Here is a 23,942-nt window from a genome sequence, read left to right on the forward strand (position 1 = left end):
ACAAGGTCTCAGGTGTGAATGGGGAGCAGGTGTGTTAAATTTGGTGTCATCGCTCTCACACTCCCTCTTACTGGTCACTGTAAGTTCAACATAGCACCTCATGACAAAAAACTCTCTGAGGATCTGAAAAAAAGAATTGTTGCTCTACATAAAGATGGCCTAGGCTATAAGAAGATGGCCAAGACCCTGAGACTGAGCTGCAGTATGGAGGCCAAGACCATACAGCGGTTTAACAGGACAGGGTCCACTCAGAACAGGCCTCGCCATGGTCAACCAAAGAAGTTGAGTGCACGTGCTCAGCGTCATATCCAGAGGTTGTCTTTGGGAAATAGACGTATGAGTGCTGCCAGCATTGCTGCAGAGGTTGAAGAGGTGGGGGGATCAGCCTGTCAGTTCTCAGACCATACGCCGCACATTGCATCAAATTGGTCTGCATGGCTGTCTTCCCAGAAGGAAGCTTCTTCTAAAGATGATGCACAAGAACGCTCGCAAACAGTTTGCTGAAGACGAGCAGACTAAGGACATGGATTACTGGAACCATGCCCTGTGGTCTGATGAGACCAAGATAAACTTATTTGGTTCAGATGGTGTCAAGCGTATGTGGCGATAACCAGGTGAGGAGTACAAAGACAAGTGTGTCTTGCCTACAGTCAAGCATGGTGGTGGAGGTGTCATGGTCTGGGGCTGCATGAGTGCTGCTGGCACTGGGGAGCTAAAGTTCATTGAGGGAACCATGAATGCCAACATGTACTGTGACATACTGAATCAAAGCTTGATCATTATGCAGTATTCCAGCATGATAACGACCCCAAACACACGTCCAAGACAACCACTGCTTTGCTAAAGAAGCTGAGGGTGAAGGTGATGGACTGGCCAAGCATGTCTCCAGACCTAAACCCTATTGAGCATCTGTGGGGCATCCTCAAACGGAAGGTGGAGGAGCACAAGGTCTCTAACATCCACCAGCTCCGTGATGTCGTCATGGAGGAGTGGAAGAGGACTCCAGTGGCAACCTGTGAAGCTCTGGTGAACTCCATGCCCAAGAGGGTTAAGGCAGTGCTGGAAAATAATGGTGGCCACACAAAATACTGACACTTTGGGCCCAATTTGGACATTTTCACTTAGGGGTGTACTCACTTTTGTTGCCAGCGGTTTAGACATTAATGGCTGGGTGTTGAGTTATTTTGAGGGGACAGCAAATTTACACTGTTACACAAGCTGCACACTCACTACTTTACATTGTAGCAAAGTGTCATTTCTCAAGTGTTGTCACATGAAAAGGTTTAATCAAATATTTACAAAAATTTGAGTTAAAATCTCACTTTTATGAGATACTGTAAGTGAATTTGTGAAAAGTGTTTCAAGATTTTCCCCAAACAGTTCTCTGCAGCACAAGTATACGAGCAAATGGTGGAAAAGGAGGTCTCAGTAGTGCATTTGTTTAATTCTTGCTAATTTTCTGACCAATGATTTGTTGTTAAGACCATTAAAAGCTTAATATTTTGCTAACATAGTGGATAGAAATCTGTTGGTCAAGATACTGTTAAAATTATTGGTAAATATAAATACAAGTTAATGTGTCATAATAAATGTAAAGGTTGGTGTATACAGTATAAATATATGGTTTTCAAGTGGTGTTGCAGAACGATGCTGCAAGTTGCTACCGATTACAATACTGCAGCAAGTCTTAGAGATTCCATCTGAAACTCACTGAAACCTTGCATTGTAAATCCTAATCTTTTCTCTATTGTCAGTCTAGAACTAAAATTCAACAGAAAAATGCACAGAAGACACATCAAGAAATTCACATTCTATAAATACACAAATTGGAAACACTTCCAGCGCTACATATCCTTTTGATAAACCAGTGCATGTGTAGAAAAAATAACCTTTTGAGGGCACTTCATAGGATCTTTGGACAGTTAAGGGTTCTTAGCACCATAAAGTGGCCCTACTCTGAATTATTTCTGAAACACTCAGTTGTAGGGATCTATATAAAACGTTTATGTGTTCCCCAGACAAACAACCGAAGAACCCTTACTAGATTTAACGTTTAATTTTTTTCTAAGAGTGTGTTATAAATGTGTGTTAGTGTGCATTTGCACATTTGAAGCTGATCGGTTATTATATATTATGAAGCAATTTATGAAAATTTATAATGCTATTTCCCAGTGAAATTTTCCACTGAAATCTGTGCGCTAGAAGAATAAAGGAAAAAAGTACATTTTGCACACAAAAAATACTAAGAAAATACAAAAATAACCCATTAGTGCAACAATTATGCAATTATAAAATATAATACACAAATATATATATATATATATATATATATATATATATATATATATATATATATATATATATATATATATATATATAAATTATAATGTTTTAGAATGGCTTTAAAACTAAAATGATTACCAACTGACCAAAATAATACAAATATAATTGTACTATACATTAATAATATCTTTTGTTTGCTTTACTCATATGCAGCATTAAAAATGTTCTAGTTTTAAACAAGAGTAACATCTAAAGTACATAATTACAACCAATATACACATATCATAATAAATATCAATGCTTCCTGGAATCAGAATAGAGTCATGAATGAATTCAGCACAGAAGAGACTTTGAAAACTGCGAACAAAGCCTAATAATGTGGGCTGTGTGTGAAATGGCATGGTGTGACAGTTCACATCATTAAAGTCTAATTACACTGCCATTGCACATTTAGTGCTGCTCCTTCAGCAGGAAAGAAGCTAAATGTTATTGTGTGGTTTCCCTCTCTCCCCCCTGTTTGCTTATCCCTGTGAGAAAACCCATTTATTTCCTACTTTTGCTTACATTTTCCCCATATAGTTTCCACGCAAGGGAACGTGGAGAAAATGGAGCGCGCACACACACACACACACACGCACACACTAGGCCCTACTCACTCTCATGCTTACACCCTGAAAAGGCAAAAGTTCTTCGCTGTTATGCAAATACAGTGATCTGTAAATGCTCGAGTGAGAATTATATTTGAATTAAATGAGGCTTTGCCTTTCTGCGACAATGAATTGCAAGCCGTGTTCTCAATGGCCGGTCCCTGAGCCGCGACCACGCTTATTATGGCCCTGACGAAATGTGAACTGACACAAATGCCGCAGCTCGCTTACAATCCGATTACTTGGCTAAAACGCATCAATGCTGGCCAAGCCACCGGGTGCTGGCGTCCCCCCATTCAATCGCACGGAGAACAAGCCCGACTCCTCCTCACAAACGCCAACGCCCCAGGCCTCGAACTCACGCTCAACCCATCAGCCCGCCTCAATGGCAGCCTTTCGACAAGGTGCTTTTCCCCCTGCTCAGGTCTAAAACAAAGCAGGAGATTGTGCTGATGGACCCAAACAGGCCTTCACAGGTTTAAATAGGGAAGCTCTCCTTCCAAAAAGCCTGCACTTTGTGTATGTATGCGTTTGTGTGTGTGAGTGTGTGTGTGTGTGTGTGTGTGTGTGTGTGTGTGTGTCCCATTTCTCATTGAGTGGCTTTGCCAAACGCTACCCCTATTAAAATCGCACTAAAGAAGAATGCCTCAGGTTAGCATGACCCGGGTTCGTTTTCTTTGCAGTAAGCGATCGTCTGTTCAGAGTAGGCCCTTAATTTAAAGCGATGTTGACAACCACAAAGATCTCTCCCTTTCGGAGACTGCGTGGCAACGCTATGGCTTTCCCAAAACACTATTTAACTGCTGACATTTACATGTTTTTTTTTCTTTCTTTTTCCCCCTCTCCACCAGACCCTGCCAGGTGGTTTGCACTTGGATGAAGCCTACAGGAGAAACGTTAGAAAATTCAAATGAGGAAAAAATAACACATTCGTGTGCAACATTTGCATGGTCTACTCTCTCATGACTAGTTTAGATATGATGAGAAAACAGGGTTTCTTCTAGACCTCTTAATGTGATGTTAATTAAAAATGAGACATAATAAGGGTGCAGAGATGAATATGTGATATGAAAGGATAGAAGAGGATAGACAAAAAATTTTGTGTTTTATTGTTTAAGCAATTTGATTGGAATTGCGCACAGTGACTGTGGGGAGTTGCAAATTTAACACAGAAGACGAATGTTATTACGTCATAAAATGTAAAAATAAAAAGCCTATCACAGTATGCAAATGAAGACCCAGCAACAACAATTTACCAGAGGAAGGAGGTCAGGTTGTTTAGAGTTGAGGGCATTTCCAATTTGCAGAAAATATCTAAACATGGATTTTTAAATGCTGGTAAATTGCACCTCTATGCTTTTGTGGAATAACCATAGCAAGCATGAAGAGTAGGTAAGTAACTATATGGAGGTAAAGAACAGGCATTGTCAGTGATTTTGATCTGTTACACGGTGACATTTTAAAATGCCCATAGAGCCTGCAAGTGGAAATACACTATGTCATGTAGATGAGTCTATCATTTAGTCAGAGTCACAAGGGTCCTAAATGCATTATGGACTCCTTGCATTGTGTCATTCAGATTAGGACTAAGCCTATGATTCAGTTCCCAAGATTTGCATTTGCATTATAGACTGCAAATACAAGAATGCTTTTCTAAATGATACAACGGTTTATATATCATTATGTACTTACATATATATATATATATATATATATATATATATATATATATATATATATATATAGATAGATAGATAGATAGATAGATAGATAGACAGATAGATAGATTATATTATAATAATGTTTTGTGTGTATATGGTGTTTTGTACACACACACACACACACACACACACACACACACACACACACACACTCAAGACACCATTATAATGTTTATATATATTATAAATAGTATATAATTACATCCCTCAGTTGGTGTGTGTGTGTGTGTGTATTGGTCATCGCTCTAGTGTAGTTGTAGACACTTGTAGAATTGTGTAGAATGCAAACCCTTACATAAATATATGCAAATGTATAAAATGTCAAAAATATCTTAAAATGTTTAAATATGTAACGTATATTAAAGAAGTAGATACGACTAGGAAAAATCTATAATTTTTTTTTCTTATGGTGAGTATGGTATTTACAAAACACAATATTGATTGATTGATTGATTGATTGATTGATGTTTATTTATCTCTCTCTCTCTCTCTCTCTCTCTCTCTCTCTGTGTGTGTGTGTGTGTGTGTGTGTGTGTGTGTGTGTGTGTGTGTGTGTGTGTGTGTGTGTGTGTGTGTGTATTTACATACTTACTTACATTAGTAATAAGGACACTGTTTTCTAAACAGCATGGGGGCTTTTCACACAGTGATAACTTTAAGAAAAAGCTCATTGTAACATCCTCCAATACAGTAATTAAAGATTGGTGATAAAGTCTACTGTTGTGTTATATATGTTTATATATATATAGGAGAGGAGTAGGAGAAAGGACAGACTAAGGAGGAAGCACAGGTTGAAAAGGATGTACAGCCAGACAAGGAAGTAGGCTGAGGAGAAAGTAGAAGTTTGGGGAGGAAGCACAGACTGAGAAGGAAGCACAGGCTGAGGAGGAAATACAGGATGAAAAGGAAGTACAGGATGGAGAGGAAGTACAGGCTGAGGAGGAAATACAGGGTGAAGAGGAAGTACAGGCTGAGGAGGAAATACAGGGTGAAGAGGAAGTACAGGCTGAGGAGGAAATACAGGGTGAAGAGGAAGTACATGATGAGGAGGAAATACAGGGTGAAGAGGAAGTACAGGCTGATGAGGAAATACAGGGTGAGGAGGAAATACAGGGTGAAGAGGAAGTACATGTGGAGGAGAGGAGAGTGAACAGTGTAGCAGGAGGAACAGGTGCAGCCCAGTGAATCAGGCTGAAGGAGCGATAGTCCTGCGTTCTCCGGCTTTAATGTGTAATGTGGAGTTAATATGGATTTAATGGCTGTCAGTGCAGCGCTGCTCTACGACTCCAGCTCTAATCTCCTCAACACACACACACACACACACAGCACCGAGGCTTAACGTGTTAAACCCCCTCACACTGCATGGGCAGTATTGTTATACTATAATTTAAAAAATTATATATATATATATATATATATATATATATATATATATATATATATATATATATATATATATATAGAGAGAGAGAGAGAGAGAGAGAGAGAGAGAGAGAGAGAGAGGTTGATCGCGTCTATCTGCGTAAGACAGATCCCCCACTCTCTTGGGGGCAAAGTGGCATTAGTCACAGGCCGCTTTATAGAGGCCATGCATTTATTATTATTATTATTATTATTATTATTATTATTATTATTATTATTATTGCTGTTGTTGTCGGACATTTTACATTTTTATATATGAAATACCTCTCCAGGCAAATAATGCATAAATACACGCAAAAATCAATTAAGAAACAGTTTCTAAATGACAGCACATCAGTAAATAAATAGCCTAATATAAACAAACAATAAATATACATAGACTACAGCAGTGCAACTTCTTATAGATAACTACTTTAGCAAAAGCTACAAATTAATACAAATTATTATTATTATTATTATTATTATTATTATTATTATTATTATTATTATTATTAACTAGAGTGTTTTAATGATCTGAAATGTTTTAAGCACTTTGCTCGTTGTTTTCCACACTATTTAGTCCGACAACACGGGCCCGGAATTGTTCATATTTAAAGATAATTTATTTCCAGCCGACCCGTAGTAATAAACAAATTAAACAAACAAACAAAACAAATAAATAAGCTTCGGGATTAGCGCTTATTCTTTTTTTTACGACTTCGCATGAAATCAAACAGTTAGTCAAACTCTAGCCTACTGTAAAACCGAAAAACAACATAAACAATCTACCTAGAAAAGATTGTTATTAGCAAAAAAATGCTAATAACAAAAGCTAATAATATAATACAGCTCTTATTATTAGTATTCTTCTTCTTCTTCTTCTTATTATTATTATTATTATTATTATTATTATTATTATTATTATAAATGCGGTTGTTGTTGTTAATATTATTAATATACTGTTTTATCTTTTTTTCACTTTTTTGACATACTCAAAGATCCAGCCTCCTCTACGATTTTATATACATTTACGCTACCTTACATCTGTATAGCCTTGTTCAACAACGCGCGCGCGCGCGTGTGTGTCTTTGCATAATTAAGCTCATCACACACTTGCTTCATGAATTTGATGACTCCACTTTGTGCTTATGAAGTCTGATCCGTCATAACTTGTTGCATTTTCATTTCTGGTCGAATCAGTGCGCAGATGTGAGTGTGAAAGAGCTCAGGGAGGAGAAACTCTGCTGAACTTCATTGTTCGGGGCTTGAAAGGGCTTGAGTAAGCCAGTGCACTATAAAAACCCCTCTTGTAGAGAGACAGGCAGAGAAACAGACAGAGAGACACAGAGAGAGAGAGAGAGAGAGAGAGAAAGGGAAAGGAATTCTTCCATTGCAGCGCGTGAAAAGCAGCAGCTTCTTTATTATTATTATTTTTTGCATTTTTTAATTTTTATTTTATTTTATTGAATTTTAGTTGTATATATTGTCGGGGTCGGTGCAGAGATGTTGCCCGGCGTTATTGCTCCTCCTGCCATGTATCCCAACCTGCTGTCTCTGCCGCGGACTTTGCGCTCGGCCTTCACCTCGCCGTCCAGTTTCCGGGTGGAGGACCTGCTGCGTATCGGCCGCGAGACCTTCCCTCCACCGCTTCCGCAGCCCGCGAGCCCCAATTCCCACGAGACCGCGCGCGCTTCCTCCGGTACCGACAGGAGCAGCTCACCGCCGCAGACCACCGCCATCAACACGACCACGACCACACACACACACACGCACTCACACACACACACCGAGCCCGGATACCTGAAATTCGGGGTGAACGCCATTCTCGCACCAGATACCAGAAACGGTAAGTCTGTGAAAAGTTCATGATGATGATGATAATAATAATAATAATAATAATAATAATAATAATAATAATAATAATAAACTCTTCAATAAATAATGAAACAATTAAATAGATTAGTTATTAGCCTATACAGGTAATGTAATAGATGTTGATAAATCAATAACTTACACACCTGTTATTTTTATTACATAGATATAATGGTTAATTATTGTTAAATAAATAATAATACATAATAATAATAAATACATTTAATAACAGACATCAAGTAAACTGTTTTTTTTCTTATGCATATAATAAAAGACATGATATATAACTCGAAATCTAACTAACTAAATGAATGAATGAATAGATTATATAATAAATTGCTATATAGTTAGTTTAAAATTGAATAATCAATTATAGATAGGTGTAAATAAACTGATATATATATATATATATATATATATATATATATATATATATATATATATATATATATATATATATATATATATATATATATATACTTATAGACCAGTAAGTTTTATTATGAGCCACATGAACACAATTGTTCATCATAGTTAAATAAATTGATAAAGACATACAAATGACTCATTCACAGATTCATAAGGTGTCATTTAAATTTTTATTTCGTTTGATCACATCTCTGACTGAAAACCCTGCAGTGTAGAGTACACACTGATTGTAATCTTGTGTATGCTTATTTTGTGTGTGTAACAGCATCATCTCCACCTGCACTGCATGGCATCAGCCCCAAACACTTTCCCTTCCCCTACTTTGATGCGTCATTCCATCCATTCATCAGAGCTGCCTATTTCCCTGGTGAGTCACTTTATTCCTTATTTTATTACATTTCTTTATCAGTACTCTTCACACAAATGCCTACTTAAAATCGTTTTTCTTTTCATGGTTCCTCTTTTCAAGTTTCCTCAGTGATGCTGATTTGTTAACATAACATGGTCCTCATGTTTAATATTGACTTACTGAATGAAGATACAAAATCAAAATCAAAATCATAATTCTAAAACAATCAGGACATTTTGAACAGTAACACAGCTCTTGACAGCGCTGGAGTTTTGTAAGGGCCGTGATTGTGAAATCGTGTCTCGCCAATTTCGAAGGCCCTGTTTAGCAAAGTGCAGTGACTGCTGACATTTTGTCCTCCTGATCTACAAATTAGTCCGGATTTTCACGGTCCAAATTTAAGGCGGGTCCTTTCTCTTCATCACCGCCATTTTCCCACCGAGCCAAACGCAGATCACCCACAAAGCTTTTAGCACTGTGACCAATTAGGGCAGCTCCCTCTGGGAAGCCACACGCACACACACACACACACACACACACACACACACATGGTGTAACTAGAAGCTGTCAAACACTGACATGTTAAGCCTTAACTATGTAGAGGTATGCATATGTGCTGTGTTTATATGATAATGTATGTAGGAAGATGTTGAACAGTCGCCGACATACAAGATTTCCTAAATTTTCTATGATATATAGCTAATTAGATGTCAAAATAGTATCTCGCTAGCTTTGTAGTCTTTGGTCAGATAATATTTTATTGAGATGTGGGCTAATTTTGATTTTAAAAAGCCTACTTAATGAGCAAATAGCTTAGCCTACGATATGCACTAAGTGGTACAGAAACCAAATATAGAGTTAAGCATTATTGTTGTCTCACATTAGTGCTAGCATGTTCTACATTAACACAGAATATATGTTTGTTTGTTTGTTTTTTACCACCACGAGAGTCGGACTCGCAGTTGCCTACAATGCCTTCATCACTGTGACCAATTGGGTCAGATCCCCTTTAGCTGCCCCCTCAAACACACACACACACACACACACACACACACACACACACACACACACACACACATAGAGCATTTCCTTATGCAAAACTACTGATGGGCATTTACCCGTCATGGACTAATACCCTATTAGTCACTATTCAGGGCTACAATCTTCTCAATGGCCTTAATAGGACATCTAAACAAACACTTGATGCTAAAAATAAAACCAACGCTTATAAAATGGATACCAAAAACAAAACGTGTGAATGAGTAGCATTGTCTATCAATCTGAAATGGAGACTGAACAAAAACTCAAAAACATTCTGTCCATAAATGTAACTTGGAAACTCAAGAGTTTATAATAAAAAGAAATAAACAAATCACACTCAACGTTCTTTTGAGACAAATAAGATTAGCTTGAATAAGAGAAATTTGCTAGGACCCTTATGAATATTAGCCTTTAAGAATATTAGCCATTTGTTACCTATCTGTGAACGTGTATTAAAAAAAAGCTATATAAGAAACATTAAAGGAAAAAGAACGACTCATTCTCAGCTCGATAGAAATATATACTGAGATTAATTAGGAAAATATGAATCCCTGTTTATGACAAACATTTTTAAGCATTTAGTGTTAAAACAAATTAAGGCTAGTTAGCAAAGGAGCCAGTTAGTCAGAATCAGACTATTTTCTGTTTTAAAAAGGGTCATACATTCATAGACCACATCTACAAAGTACCTGAAGTGCAAAAAAAATACAATATAATTGAGTTATTCGATTTATTTAGGACATTATACTCAGCCTGCTGATTCTAATGAATGGTTAAAAAAAAAACATAGCATCAGGCTTTTGTAGTCTGTACAATGTAGGTTTAGGTCTATATCACTCAGCCTATAGCTGATGCAAATAGGCCTTTGAAAATAGCTTGGAATAGGCTGGTATAAGGCTAAAATAAATCCCTGCCATCAGTATTCTCCAAATGATCTTGGCATGCAATTGTGTTTAGTTTCGAAGTGTAAATCCCCTTTTTGTCGCCATAATATATGGCTTTAGTGGCCTGTCTTAAGCCTTTTTTCAGTTAGTTCATTACTACACAATTACCGTGCACGCTTCATTAGCGCTTTGTATCCTCCACCGGAGGAGACTGAATAGCTACTCGGCCTTTTTTACCATACCAATGCTTTTGGGGAGCCCAGCAAATGTGCTAATTAGTTGCCTCGTTCCACTCAAATGGATCCCCTTCAATAAAGTTAGAGCAGGAAGAATTGACTTTGTATACATCTGCCTGTCTCTATCTGATGGACTCAATGATGCCTCTTTTTTAACAGCTTCAAACTCGGTGGTTCCTATACCGGGAACCTTCTCGTGGCCACTTTCAGCAAGGGGAAAGCCGAGGAGAGGTATGCTGAGGCGGGCCGTGTTTTCAGATGTGCAGCGCAAAGCTTTGGAGAAAATGTTTCAGAAGCAGAAGTACATCAGCAAACCAGACAGGAAGAAGCTAGCCACAAAACTTGGCCTGAAAGACTCTCAGGTAGGTCCTACATGAGATAAACGGTCGCAAGCTAGAAGGTGTTTCCAATTCTCTGAAATGTTTTTCTTCGTATTTTGTTGACTAGGTAAAAATATGGTTCCAAAACCGAAGAATGAAATGGCGGAATTCCAAAGAGAGGGAACTTTTGTCTTCAGGTGGCTGTCGAGAACAAACTCTGCCAACGAAGACGAACCCTAACCCAGATCTCAGCGACGTTGGGATAAAGTACGAGAGTCTCGACAGAGACAGCCCAGATGGTGCCTTCTACCATCCTCACATAGGCAAAGATTTGGAAAACGGTTCCGATTCACTCTTTACATCTCCATCACACTCCAGCAAGAACTCAGACTCATCAGATGATGAAGAAATCACTGTATCATAGCCATACAAAAAAAAAAAACAACAACAAAAAAACCCAGACTGAGATATGTGTTGAATTAATCCTGAAATGGAATACAGCCCACAAGGGGGGCTAGACTGAATCAACCTGAGAGACATTCAACCCCTGTAGATACGTTTTGGCACCGATGAACAGATAGCTAATAAATGTCATGCATCAACATTAAGATTTATTAATATGTTTAAAATGTTAAAGTGAAACAACCATGAGAGATGTGTTTGCTGATTTGGCAGAATCATTTTTTCATTCTTGGCTTAATTTGCAATGCGGTTTATCAATTAGGATTTGCATTTGTCCCGTACGTTTAAGATCTTGTACAGGATGTGATTAGGTGACAATGAGATGACTTAGAAAAATTTGTTTAATGCAAAGTGAATCAGAGACATATCCACATTACCAATGAGCAGCTATTAATTAGCTACACCTTTACATTATATGGAAAAAAAAGAAAACAAAAAATGATGAATATACATGAAACATTCAGGCTACTAATTTAATGGCCTTTAATGAGGCTGCGTTTTTTGCAGCCGTAACATTTTGTATACTATTTTGTATGAAGATATTTGGAATATTTTGTATGGAACGTTTTATAGCCGAACAAGATTCATGCCTTTCCTGCTGATTTTTTTTTTCCTGTTTAGATTTTCCATGTTGAATCTAAACTATGTAGATTCTAAATGTATAACTTAAAAGTCATATGTGTGTTTAAGTTTGTAAGGATGAAATGTATATACTTGGGGAAAAATATTTTTGCATATTAAAATCCAAAGGGAATGCGTTTTTTTTTTCTTGAACATCTCTCAAATCACTTCAAGAGCACATGCATCCATCTATCCATGTTCTATACCGCTTATGCTACTGGGTCGCGGGGGAACCTGGAGCCTATCCCAGCGAGCGGGGTACACCCTGGGCGGGGTGCCAATATATTGCAGGGCACACTCACATACACATTCGCACACACATTCATACACTACAGACACTTTGGACATGCCAATCAGCCTACCATGCATGTCTTTGGACTGGGGGAGGAAACCGGAGTACCCGGAGGAAACCCCCGCAGCACGGGGAGAACATGCAAACTCTGCACACACAGGGCAGTAACGGGAACTGAACTACCAACCCTGGAGGTGTGAGGCAAAATTGTTGAATATATTTTTGAGCAAATAGGCAAAAAATATGTAAATATAAAATAAACTTGAAATTTTAGGCAAATATAAATAGGAAGTTTGAGTCAAATTAGGCTTGGGCCAAAATAATTTTTATTAAAATATTTTAATCAAATAGTCCTAATTCCTTTGCCAAAACAGTGGAGGTCATAAGTGTATTTATGCCTTGCAGAATCTGCAAAATGTTTTTTTTTGTTTTTTTTTTAAAAAGAAGGCGGCTCATAAAAACTGCATTTTGTTTTTTTATTTAATACTGCACTGAATAAACTATCTCATATAACAGATATTTATATATAGTCTACAGGACCCAATAAGAACTACTAATTTACACAAATGAACCAGCTCAAAAGTTTACATACCTTGGATTCTTAATAATGTGTTATTACCTGGATGATCAGTGACTGTTTTTTTTTTATTTTGTGATAGTTCATGAGTCCCTTGTTTGTCCTGAGCAGTTAAATCGCCCACTGTTCATCAGAAAAATCCTCCAGGTCCTGCACATTCTTTGCGTTTCCAGCATCTTCTGCATATTTGACCCCTTTCCAACAGCAGTTATTTGACGTTGAGATCCGTCTTTTCACACTGAGGACAACCGAGGGACTTGTTCACAAGTATTACAAAAGGTGCAAACATCCACTGATAAATTAAGAGCTAGGGGGTGTAAACCTTTGAACAGGATGTGTAAATTGTTAATTGTTCAAAAGTTTACACCCCCTGGCTCTAAATGTAGTGTGTTGCCTTCTTGAGCATGAGCATGACCTCATCTGTAGATCTACTTGGCTCTTCACCTGGCCTGGGCATGAGGCAACTTCCCTGGTTAGTCAGATGTGAAACATTTGAAAGACCTTCATGTTTCATTTGTTGATTTTATTTGAAACAATTCATGAATCAGAGCTCTAATATCTTCAGATATGAGAATGATGCACAGGATATCATTCACATCTTTATGAAATTGAGACGAAACAAAAAAGTAACACCCCCCCCCCCCCCCCCCCCATCATGTGGTGCTTCTTTAACTGTTTATTCAGGGATGGAACTGTAGAATAACCCCACATCACAATATTATAGTGAATATAATTCAATAATAGTTATAATGTTTCGCTTTGGGAAACTTCTAGAATCATTTTTTAACATTACTGTGTGTATTTTGCACCTGAAAGTATGTTTTAGGTGACATCATGCTTATTCCTCTACAGTAGAACCATAAACATTACATTTCAGACTTTATCATCATACTATATAAAATATAGTACGGCAGTGGTTTTCAAAGTGGGACCCGCCAGGGGGCGTCCGGGGGGCCTCAACAATTTGGTGTGAAAAATAAATAAATACTTGATTTTTAAAAAAAAAATTTTTTCCAGACAACCACACACACACACACACACACACACACACAAAATCAATTCCTAATGTAATGTAATGTAAAGATGTAAGATGTAATTATTAATAATAATAAAAAATGGGGGATATATTCAGAAGTCTGTATTTTTAATGTGTTTTAAAGACATCTTGCAAAAGGGGGCCTCGGTCAAATGTTAATGCCATTTGGGGGGCCTTGTCCTGGAAAAGTTTGGGAACCCCTGTAGTATGGTATACTCTATTATCAGAAGCTACAAATATCACTGCATAAGGAACAAGTACGAGAGGGTTATCATCTTTATTCTCCAAGGACCCGCAATCTGTTGAAAAAATAAAACTGAACAAACTGTACAAGGCGGTAGAAAAGTCATCTGTACATCATTTACTCTATTTAACTTTATAGAATTGTTAGACGACATCCTCAATTTCTGGTACAAGGTTTCAAATTTACACACATATTGTACAAATGAAAGTATACAAAAAGTATATGAAAAATATGGCATTATAACATTCAGGATATTTCACAGACTTTTACAAGCATGTTGTGTCTTTCCTCTTCCATTCACCATCTGAGCATTTATATATACATCTAAAAAAAAAAACAACACAATGTGTTTGAAAAAAGAATTATCAACGAATTGTTGTGCTAAACAATGCATCAGTATGAGAAACCACAACTACGATGGAAAAAAAATTGCATAGCGTCCTCTTTAATCAAAAGGTCCATTGAGAAAAGCTGAGCATCACAAGTCCGACGTCGTGCGTCACATGAAAGCTTGGAAAACTTCATTTCTCGAGCGAACAAAGTGCAGACGTCGAAACAAAAGCAGTGCAGAGTGCTCCTTTGAAACTGCGTGAAAATGGACGGCGGGATAATTCTCCGGATCGGGCCACTAGACACGCCGGCACTCGGCTCTGGAGAAAGCAAATCACTCTGGCTCAGAGGATCTTTAGATTGGGCAAAAGACTGCCAAAGTCTACTGAGTGTGTGCGTGTGTGTGTGAGCGTCTTCAAAGTGCTTCTATGTATGGAGACGTAAAATAAGAGGTCTTTTTCTTCTCTCCTGGCAATTCACATAATCAGTTCACACAATCAGAGTCTCTATTCAAACAAATGAGACTCTCGCAAAATAGGCAGTTATCACTGTCTCAGAGAAGTAGTTGAGAATAAAGGAGCAGTTTGTCATTTTTGAAAGTGCTTCTAGACCTGCAATAATCATCTCATTTCTATATAACCTCAGAAAAACAGTCATCTGCATTATTGATATAAATGGATCTGGATGGTTTCTTAATTTTCGGGCTTTCTGTTGATATTTTTATCCGGCCCAGAAAAATACGTTTTCACAAAGCGAGTGAGTTGTAAATATCGGAATTGAAACTGCAAATCGCAATCAGAAGATGGATCTTAAATGATCGACTGCTCCTTTAACGCACTGTCATTTGAAGAAATTGTTTGAAATCTACCACTCTACTGGAAGCATCAATGATTAAAGGTATTCCAGCATTAAAATACCAACACCCTGTTTAAAGAGGTATAACATAGCACCTTCTTTTACACTTCTTCACTTCTCATGTAAACACAAGGCTATTGTGATTTCCTCACCAGATGCTCATATTTCTCTTATTGGCTTTGACTACAAATGTGTCTCACTCAGACATATCACTTAAAGTCTCCAACTTTAAGTGTGGTATTCTGGTGTAAACCTTTCCAGCATTTAAGATTCATACTGTAGATACAAAAGTACTAAGGCGTTAGGAAACATTAGCACCACATAAAATTTTCCATATTGTGCACGGAAGCCCGTAGAAGAGTCCTTATGATACGTTCCTAAACACGGAATGAAAAAAATATGCATTGTGATGAAATTCATACAGATTCATACAGAGACTGCAGCGCAAAGCAGTCCTGAGAAACTGCACTGAGAAAGAAACACGATTGTGGCGGCATCTAGTGCGCACTTGTGCAAAGCACTACATCTCAAACTTCAGTACTGGTTTGAACACACCCTATGCTGATTTTTTTTACCTTAACATTTCTATGTGTGAGATTCCCATCCATGAAATTTGTTAGATCAAGTCAGCATTGCTACATACGTCTCTGATGTATCTGACACGAGTTCCTTTTCAAAACTGAAAAAAGTGGATAGATCTTATAAAAATAAAATATGTATTCAGCCAAAAAAAGCTTTTGAAGAGCATCAAAAAACAAACAAACCCTGATAAGGTTGTTCCACAAACAACAGAAAATGCCCTACATTTTTAAAACTCACTAAGAAAACCTATGAATATGCAAATCAAAATTCAATCAGGTATGCAAATTAAACAAAACTGGTGTGTTGTGCGGCCTTAATTTGCATACCGTAAGACAAATAGCTCTTGTCATTTATGGTGCAAGAACACTCCACTTTCACATATTTGGTAAATCTGTGCACTCAAATGAATTCCCCAGAAAGGTTTGAATTATTAAACAATGTTTTAAAAACTTTAAGGTGACCTTAAATACTCTAAATTATTATTATAATTTGCTCTTCTTTTTTTTTAAGCCAGCTCCTCCGTTGATACACAACATCGCACCTTTACGATGCGTTCAACGACAGGTCGCAACGAGTCATTCCCAACCTCCAATCAGGAAATGCAAAAGAAAACACCCAAAGCTCAATCAACATACAGACACATTCGCTCGTTAAATCTAAAACACTATTATGAATTTGCAGTTCGCTTTAGCTTGTTGCTAACAAAAGACTTTTCCACTTCGTATGTTTGAAAGCACCGAGGTTGAAAAGGGCATAATTCCACATACGAACGGAGGTAAGTCGAACGCTGCATTATTGCGCTGGCTAAATTTCAAGCTAGCATGACGGCTAGTTATAAGGCAAGGCAGCTTTATGGCACTTTGTGTAGATATAGTTCACAGGAAATATGGTGTGCAAATTGCTACGTAAATCGATATTAAGGGCAAAGATTTCTCTTATACTATCATTGTGATGCAAGTGGACTTGAAGGTCATGGTATTAAAACAATTCGGATTTGTTACGGAAAGTCAATTGCCTGATGCTTCAAAATAGAACCAGATGTATTTTTTTTCATGAGCCATATGTCTTCTACACAGATTGTCCTGTTTTGTATGCGGTTACTGAGAGTAAACTCTTATCTTCATGGAAGAGTAAGACGTATTGCTGTGTTGTTCACAGTGTAGATTCCACCGAAGGATCCTGGATGTCCGCGCTGTCACTGTTGCTGCTGGGAGTCGCTGTCGTCGCTCGGTGGGCCGGTGCAGTGAGCTGCCTCCTTAAGCCTCATTAGCATATTCATCTACGATGATAAGGAGAGGTCAAAAGGTCAATGCAATCAGCAGTGAAAACAATTCAGAAATAATACTGGTGTAATTTTTTTAAATTAAAAACTACGGAGCCCCTAAAACATTTTTTTGCACAAAGAATTCTGCGTTCTCCTGAGAACATGTTGCTGCCTCTCATAAAACCTGTTGTGTTCTCTCGTGAAACATGTGTATTTGTATTTGCACAGCGTCATTTGAGTGATCTGAAACATTGCCCTGCTGCCAGCAAGAAATTAAACCGGGAGTACCATTTGTATGCGCTCAGTGACGAGAGGACACAAAAGTTTTGCGAGAGAATGCAAAAATGTGAGAGAACGCAAATATCTTCGCAAGACAATGCAAAAAAAATGTGAGAGAGCGAAATATCTTCGCGAGAGTATGCAAAAAATTGCAAAAATGTAAATATCTTCGTGAGAGAGAACGCAAAAAAAAATTCTCAGAGAATGCAGATATCTTTGCGGGAGAATGCTAATTCTTTTGCGTGCGAATGCAAAAGCATTGAAATATAAATTGTCCTCCCATCTCATATTTTTTCCATCATTCTGTCACAAAATTTGCATTCTCTTGCAATTTCTTCGCGTTCTCCCACAAATATATTTGCGAGAGAATGCAAACAAAAAATGATTTTTGAGTGTGAATGCAAAAGCATAAATATAAATTTTCCTCCCATCTCATATTTTTTCCATCAACCAGTCACTTTAGAGGCTCTGTAAAAAAAAAAATAATACAAAAGGTGTGGAATTATATTTTCAAGTTGAGTCAAAATTCAAGGAGGGGGTGAAGTTTAGTCACTGTCAGCACCCTGAAGTTGCTTATTTTCCAGGATATAACGGCATATCCTGAAGTGCTTCATTCCTTTTATACCACAGCAATTTGTCAGTGATTACACATTTTTATTTTTTTAAATGACACTTTATATACATTTAAATATAATCTTGTGAAATGTCTGCGAAAGAGCTTCCTGTTCTCACATTATAGCAGCTCTAAACATTGTCCTGACACCAACCTCTCACAATGCCAAACACAATGCCCTATGTCCTGAACAGTTTGGAAAGCTTAAAGGAACAGCTTTACTGTTGACTGTTACAAAGCACTGACACTGGAGACTCCTTCCAAAAAATGATAAACAAACACACACATATATACATAAACCCTTCACTATAGAAACAATTTTTTGTGACGCATGCACCATGGAACGAATGACTTGTCTTGTAACGTCACTACTGTCAGAGCAGTTGTTACAGGAAAGGAATCAACACCTTCTGACCAATCAGTGCCAGTAATTTAAGAGAGATGTTACAGAGAATAATTACTTATAGATTAGATATTATATACTAGATTAGATACTTATAAATTAGATATATTTCAGTGCAGTAGCCGAATGGTATATTTAATACTTAATATGGCAATATTTGCATACAGATGCACTCAGAAAGTGAAGCATTTCACAGAGGTTAGATAGTTAGAGTAAAAGGTGGGTTGTAATCTCACCAGCGGGTCATGTTCTGCCCCCTCCAGCATGAGCTCTGTGCCCTGTGTGCCGGGTTCACGGGGGAAGCCGTCAAAGCCCACGTCCTCGCGCCGCAGCTGGAGCAGAGCAGGACACTGGACCTGCTGGAGGCCCGGTGGCCACGGGTAACTCTCCAACACCCAGAGAGACGGGTCCTCCCACGTTGCCTTTCTGCCATACAGCTATATCACACACACACACACACACACACACACACACACACACACAGGTTAATTTACTAAAGCCGCTAAGCTACTTAAAATAATCAGGAAAGATTTGTAGTCACATGATGAGGTATAAAAGATGCTCAACATGACAGAAGTGTCAACATGAGCTGCGTGTTCTCACCTGCAGACCCTCTCGGACAGCCTCTAGCATGTAGGGAATGATGGAGTAGTTCCACAGATCTGTAAACCACACCTGAGAACCCTCAACGTCCATGGGACAGGACAGGAAGAGGCGTGGCCCTGCGGAGGAAGAAACAAGTCGAGATAACCTGTGTTCCAACTTGCGCTTTCTATTTCTCTGTGTTACATACTTTAATGTAAACTCAAGACCAAAGGTCATCGAGGGCGCGTTAAAAACACAACCAGCGCTCCAGGTGTGTCCTGTTTCATTCAAATCGACCTATGATGTCTTTACACGGCCTTATTTATAGATGTTTGGATTCGTCTGGCTGTAACTGAACTCACCGATAGTGACATCAGAGGAGCTGTGCGTCTCCAGGAAGCGGTTCAGATGCTGCCAGACACACGGGATCCACTCGATGATCTTCACGAGGTCGGTGTTACGCACACGACTGCTGATCTCAGTTTCCAGAAGCTTCCGCCGCAGAAAACGACCTAAGAAGCCCTTCACTGGTTCAGTGTGATTGGCACAAAGCAGCCATCTGAAACAAAAACACGAAGTTAAAACACCAGGGTTTGACACCTGCTTCAAATGTACTATAAGACTGGCAATTCATTTCAAAAGTTTGCATACCCCATGGTTTCTTGGGTAAAAGAAAGAAATGTACCTCTAAATTGTACAATTTATATAGTTTTTTTTAAATTATTATTTCAACGTGTTAAAAAGGAGTAAGTGCTGATCTCTAGACACATCTCTGTGACTGTAATGCACTGTATGGTAACCTTTGGGTGTGTGCTATTCTGACACATCATTTAATAATAGCCTGTGTGGATTGAGGCGTAAGCTAGAAGCTAAGAATAGCATAGCATTACAGTGCCCTCTTGTGGAGAGTTTGAGAGGTGCTGATATTTTGTGATAGATATGCAACAAATACAAAAGGTTCAGGCTGTGGAACGTGTGTAATAACAGTGCACTGAATAAATCCTACCTGAAATTATGGTGAAGTTGCAGATTCGGGGTGGACGTGGATGATGACGTTTGGTTCATAGTGCCGATTATATAGGGGCTGTGAACACACAGAGTGATCACTTTATTACCCCCTTACAAAAAAAGGAAAACATTCACTCTACCATATTTAGAGGCAATTGCACGCTGAGGCATGTTGAACTGGCTGTTAAGTGAGAAATGAAACATTTGGGGGCATGCAGTTATAGGAAAGTAATCAACAATGAAATTCTGGGATGAGACCAAGTGAGAATCAGAGTTACTGTTACCCTGATGTGTTTGATTCCTCTTATACCAGTGAGTAACATTTAATTTATTAATGAATGACATGTTTTATTCATTTAATGTTGTGGAACATCTGCAAAGCAAGTTTTGCTTTTTTGCTTATGTTATAGCAGCTATAAACAGTCATTCCCTCACCAGGGCTGTCCTGAAGACTTTGTCAAGGTGGAAAAGTGACTAACTGTAACAAGGTGCTGACACTGGAGACTCTGTCCACGCCTTACAGAAAGATTCACCGTATCAATTATACGCTTTTCTTTATTTAATAAAAAACACATTATAAAAAAAATGGATTATTATTAGACTTATAGATAATGTTGTAGAAACTTATTACAAATGAGCACATTAATGTGATCTGCTTGTGATTTGTCTTACTGAGGGCTCACTACTGGCTGTTTTAGAAAAACACCTTCTGATCAATCAGAATCCAGACTTCGAAAATGCTACGGTATTAATCCAAGAATGATCTGTAGTGTCTAACTGTAATAAAGTAAGCAGTGAGTGTACGCAGTGTTTTAAAAAACAACAACAATGCTGCTGCTGCGTCTGATACACTTGTATCAGCACCACTGTATACCTATAAAGTGACCTACACGGTGAGTGTGTGTGTGTGTATGTGTGTGTGTGTGTCATTCAAGGTATGTAGGTCAAATGTGATCCAGTGATCCAGTTTTTCCAGTGGTGTTACTAACCAGCGGTTATGTTTGCAGTTCAGCAGGCCGTTGAAGATCTCGCTCAGAGAGCCGACATGGTGCAGATTTTCTACAATGACGACTCGAGGCACCTCCACGGCCCTTGTGCTGCTGCTGCACTGCTCAGTTAGGTTAGACAGGTACTGCTTCAGCTCCTGAATAACATCATTTCACTGTTTAGCTTTACACCGATAGCTAACAACAATTTTGTTGTATTCAGGTCAGTGCAGTATACAGAGACATGCGGTGTAAGAGTGTAACAGCTGAATGGAGGGAGTGGCTAGGACTAACCCTTTGCATAAATAAATACACTGAATAAATATTTGTCACAATCGCATTTGAATTCATTCTTTTCCACAAAAACATGCTGAATAATTGAACAGAAAAACAGATTTTAAGTCCGTATCACCTTGCTGGACTTGTTGTCCACATTGAAAGATGTGATGAGCTGTTTGTTCAGTGAGTGTCCCTCCATCAGCACCACATGCTCAGCCAATTTCGCGGCCAGGAAGCTCTTCCCGGTGCCTGAGGGTCCGGACAGAATGATGAGCTGGTGCTCCTGGAGCTGAGAAACGTAGCGCTGCAGGATGGGCTTCGGGATGAGCGTTTCAAACACCAACGCATCCTCGCTGTGCTCCTCGATACCTACAGAGGGACACAGAGAACGCAAAATCCAAATTCTCTCTCTCTCTCTTTCAAAGGTTTTAGGCAACCTAGTTTTTTTTTTAATACAAACGTTGCTATCGATTTCTTATTTATTTCTTACTCCTACATTATCAAGTCAGAACAAAAAAATTTTCGTTTTCTAGCACAAAATGAAATGTTACAGAAAAATGTTTGTATGTCATTAAAGAAAGCAGCATATTACATAAGAGACACTGTGAAGGCTGCTGGGTTTTGCTGCAAAAATAAGAAGCGAGTGTGACAGTCAAAGTCTTCAGATGAACTGTGTCTGGTTCTGCAAGATGTTCAATAAAACTTACAGCTCATTTCCTCATACAACTGCACTAACTGTACCGGAGACTAGTATTTTTATTTTTTTTTGTCACACCAAATATTGACTTTGTTTCATTTACTACTGTTTACTGCTGTTTATGTTGTTGTTGTTTTTTAAATGTAGAACATTTAATTTCATTATTTTGAAGTCATCTTTGCTCTACAGCATTTCCGTATGTATGTATGTATAGTGCAGTACAAACCGCCTTGAACGTTTCCATATTTTGTATTTTTTACAACTTGGAACTGAAATGGACTTAATTGGGATTTTCTGCCATTAAGCCACACGAGACAACCTATAATATATTATAATATAACCTATTTTAAAAAATATTACTTACAAATATTTAAAAAAGGATTAATCACCATTGCTGTGAAAAACGTAAATGAATTATTTTGGAAATTGTTACAATTTGTAGCTCGTTAATGGAGAATGACCTCATTAGCACATCATTTCAGTAGCTGTTTTTATTGTCCTGAATGCATTGCTCTAGTTTGGCCTCAAGTGGAATATCTGTCTAATACACATTATTACCCTTGGATTGGCTTACACAATGTTGAGCACTTTGAATGAGGTCATCTGAATAAAATGCATATAGCTTGATGGTAAACCTTACTTTAGGCAAATTCTGGCCATTGGGAGGAACCCACTTTTGGGGCTCCATTTCCATAAATATTAATTCTCATAATAATTAAGGTAAATAAAATATTTAAAAATACGTTATACTTCCACTGTTATAAAATCTAAGTAGATGGCATGCGTCAATAGGACAAGAGAGCAAACAGGATCAGAAAAGGGAAAACGCAGACGTAAGAGCTGTCATTCCTTCCTGTCTATCAGTTTACCTTTCAGCCTGACGGAGATGGTGTCACTGTCTCCCACCAGGTAGCCACAGGGCAGCAGCTCCGGGATGTCGGCTTCGCTGGTGCGCTGAACATCTCCGATACTGTAGCTGAGCACGCTATCTGTGTTCAGGCCCAGCTGTGAGACCGGGTCCACATGGATAATGTACTCCTGCGGGAGAGCGTTGACACAAACCCAATACACACAAACGTAAGGGAATATCGACCCTAAATAGTATATGCACCATCATACCACATTCTTCGGTTCTGACTGACAGGAGGTGTTGGTTTCATTTTTCATGAATTATGCTGTTAAGTTGCTGTGAGGAGGTGAACGCAACCAGTGCATACCGTACCTTGAAGAGGCGTCGGACGACACCATCTAGAACTTCCCATTTGGTTTTACTGCTGACGCCGATGCAGCCGATCAGGAAGTCGTTTTTCCTGCACTCCTGTGAGGAAAAGAGACAGAAACGCAGACCAGTCGATCACACACTCCGTCAGAGTTCAGTTCCCACACAAATCTAATCTAATCTCCATTATACAACGAGAAACACTGCTAGAAACTGCTGCCAACAACTGCTTTTTTCATTTACTTATTTCTCAATCTGGGATAATCGGATTGGCTTTACGATCTAGCAGGTAATTATCTGACCAATCATAGACTAGAATTTCATAACGTGAACATTTCACTTAGCGAAATTATTTAGGAACAATGGCCATCTTCCAATATTAGCATTCCCAGATGGAGGCGACTTTTTAAGGAAACACTGTGAACAC

General features: G+C 38.3%; 2 protein-coding genes across 2 annotated transcripts in view; one reads left to right on the forward strand and one right to left on the reverse strand.

The window, feature by feature from the left end:
* The first annotated feature begins 7,341 nt into the window (after positions 1-7,341).
* On the forward strand, positions 7,342-12,357 carry dbx1b (developing brain homeobox 1b). The gene is made up of 4 exons (XM_017473559.3): positions 7,342-7,898; positions 8,619-8,720; positions 11,023-11,225; positions 11,311-12,357. Exons 1-4 carry the CDS (start codon positions 7,556-7,558, stop codon positions 11,605-11,607), a joined length of 945 nt encoding a protein of 314 aa, XP_017329048.1. The 5' UTR covers positions 7,342-7,555; the 3' UTR covers positions 11,608-12,357.
* A 2,072-nt stretch (positions 12,358-14,429) lies between these two features.
* nav2b (neuron navigator 2b) overlaps positions 14,430-23,942 on the reverse strand; it is a 106,746-nt gene continuing 97,233 nt past the window's right edge. Inside the window, exons 29-38 of the mRNA XM_053682374.1 lie at positions 23,519-23,614; positions 23,166-23,334; positions 21,733-21,968; positions 21,324-21,478; positions 20,770-20,850; positions 20,333-20,410; positions 19,689-19,885; positions 19,345-19,463; positions 18,978-19,178; positions 14,430-17,461 (exon numbers count right to left, since the gene is read on the reverse strand). Of these exons, the coding sequence (XP_053538349.1) occupies positions 17,378-17,461; positions 18,978-19,178; positions 19,345-19,463; positions 19,689-19,885; positions 20,333-20,410; positions 20,770-20,850; positions 21,324-21,478; positions 21,733-21,968; positions 23,166-23,334; positions 23,519-23,614 (1,416 nt within the window). The 3' untranslated portion in view covers positions 14,430-17,377. The remainder of the gene's footprint in view (positions 17,462-18,977; positions 19,179-19,344; positions 19,464-19,688; positions 19,886-20,332; positions 20,411-20,769; positions 20,851-21,323; positions 21,479-21,732; positions 21,969-23,165; positions 23,335-23,518; positions 23,615-23,942) is intronic.

Source organism: Ictalurus punctatus, chromosome 8 (assembly GCF_001660625.3).
Source record: "Ictalurus punctatus breed USDA103 chromosome 8, Coco_2.0, whole genome shotgun sequence".
Classification (NCBI taxonomy): domain Eukaryota; kingdom Metazoa; phylum Chordata; class Actinopteri; order Siluriformes; family Ictaluridae; genus Ictalurus; species Ictalurus punctatus.

Excerpts from the sequence above, each read along its gene's own strand:
- dbx1b (XM_017473559.3), top strand. The coding sequence starts at position 7,556 with ATGTTGCCCGGCGTTATTGCTCCTCCTGCCATGTATCCCAACCTGCTG. Across the intron at positions 7,899-8,618 it reads CGCACCAGATACCAGAAACG|CATCATCTCCACCTGCACTG; the intron begins GTAAGTCTGTGA and ends TGTGTGTAACAG. Across the intron at positions 8,721-11,022 it reads CAGAGCTGCCTATTTCCCTG|CTTCAAACTCGGTGGTTCCT; the intron begins GTGAGTCACTTT and ends CTTTTTTAACAG.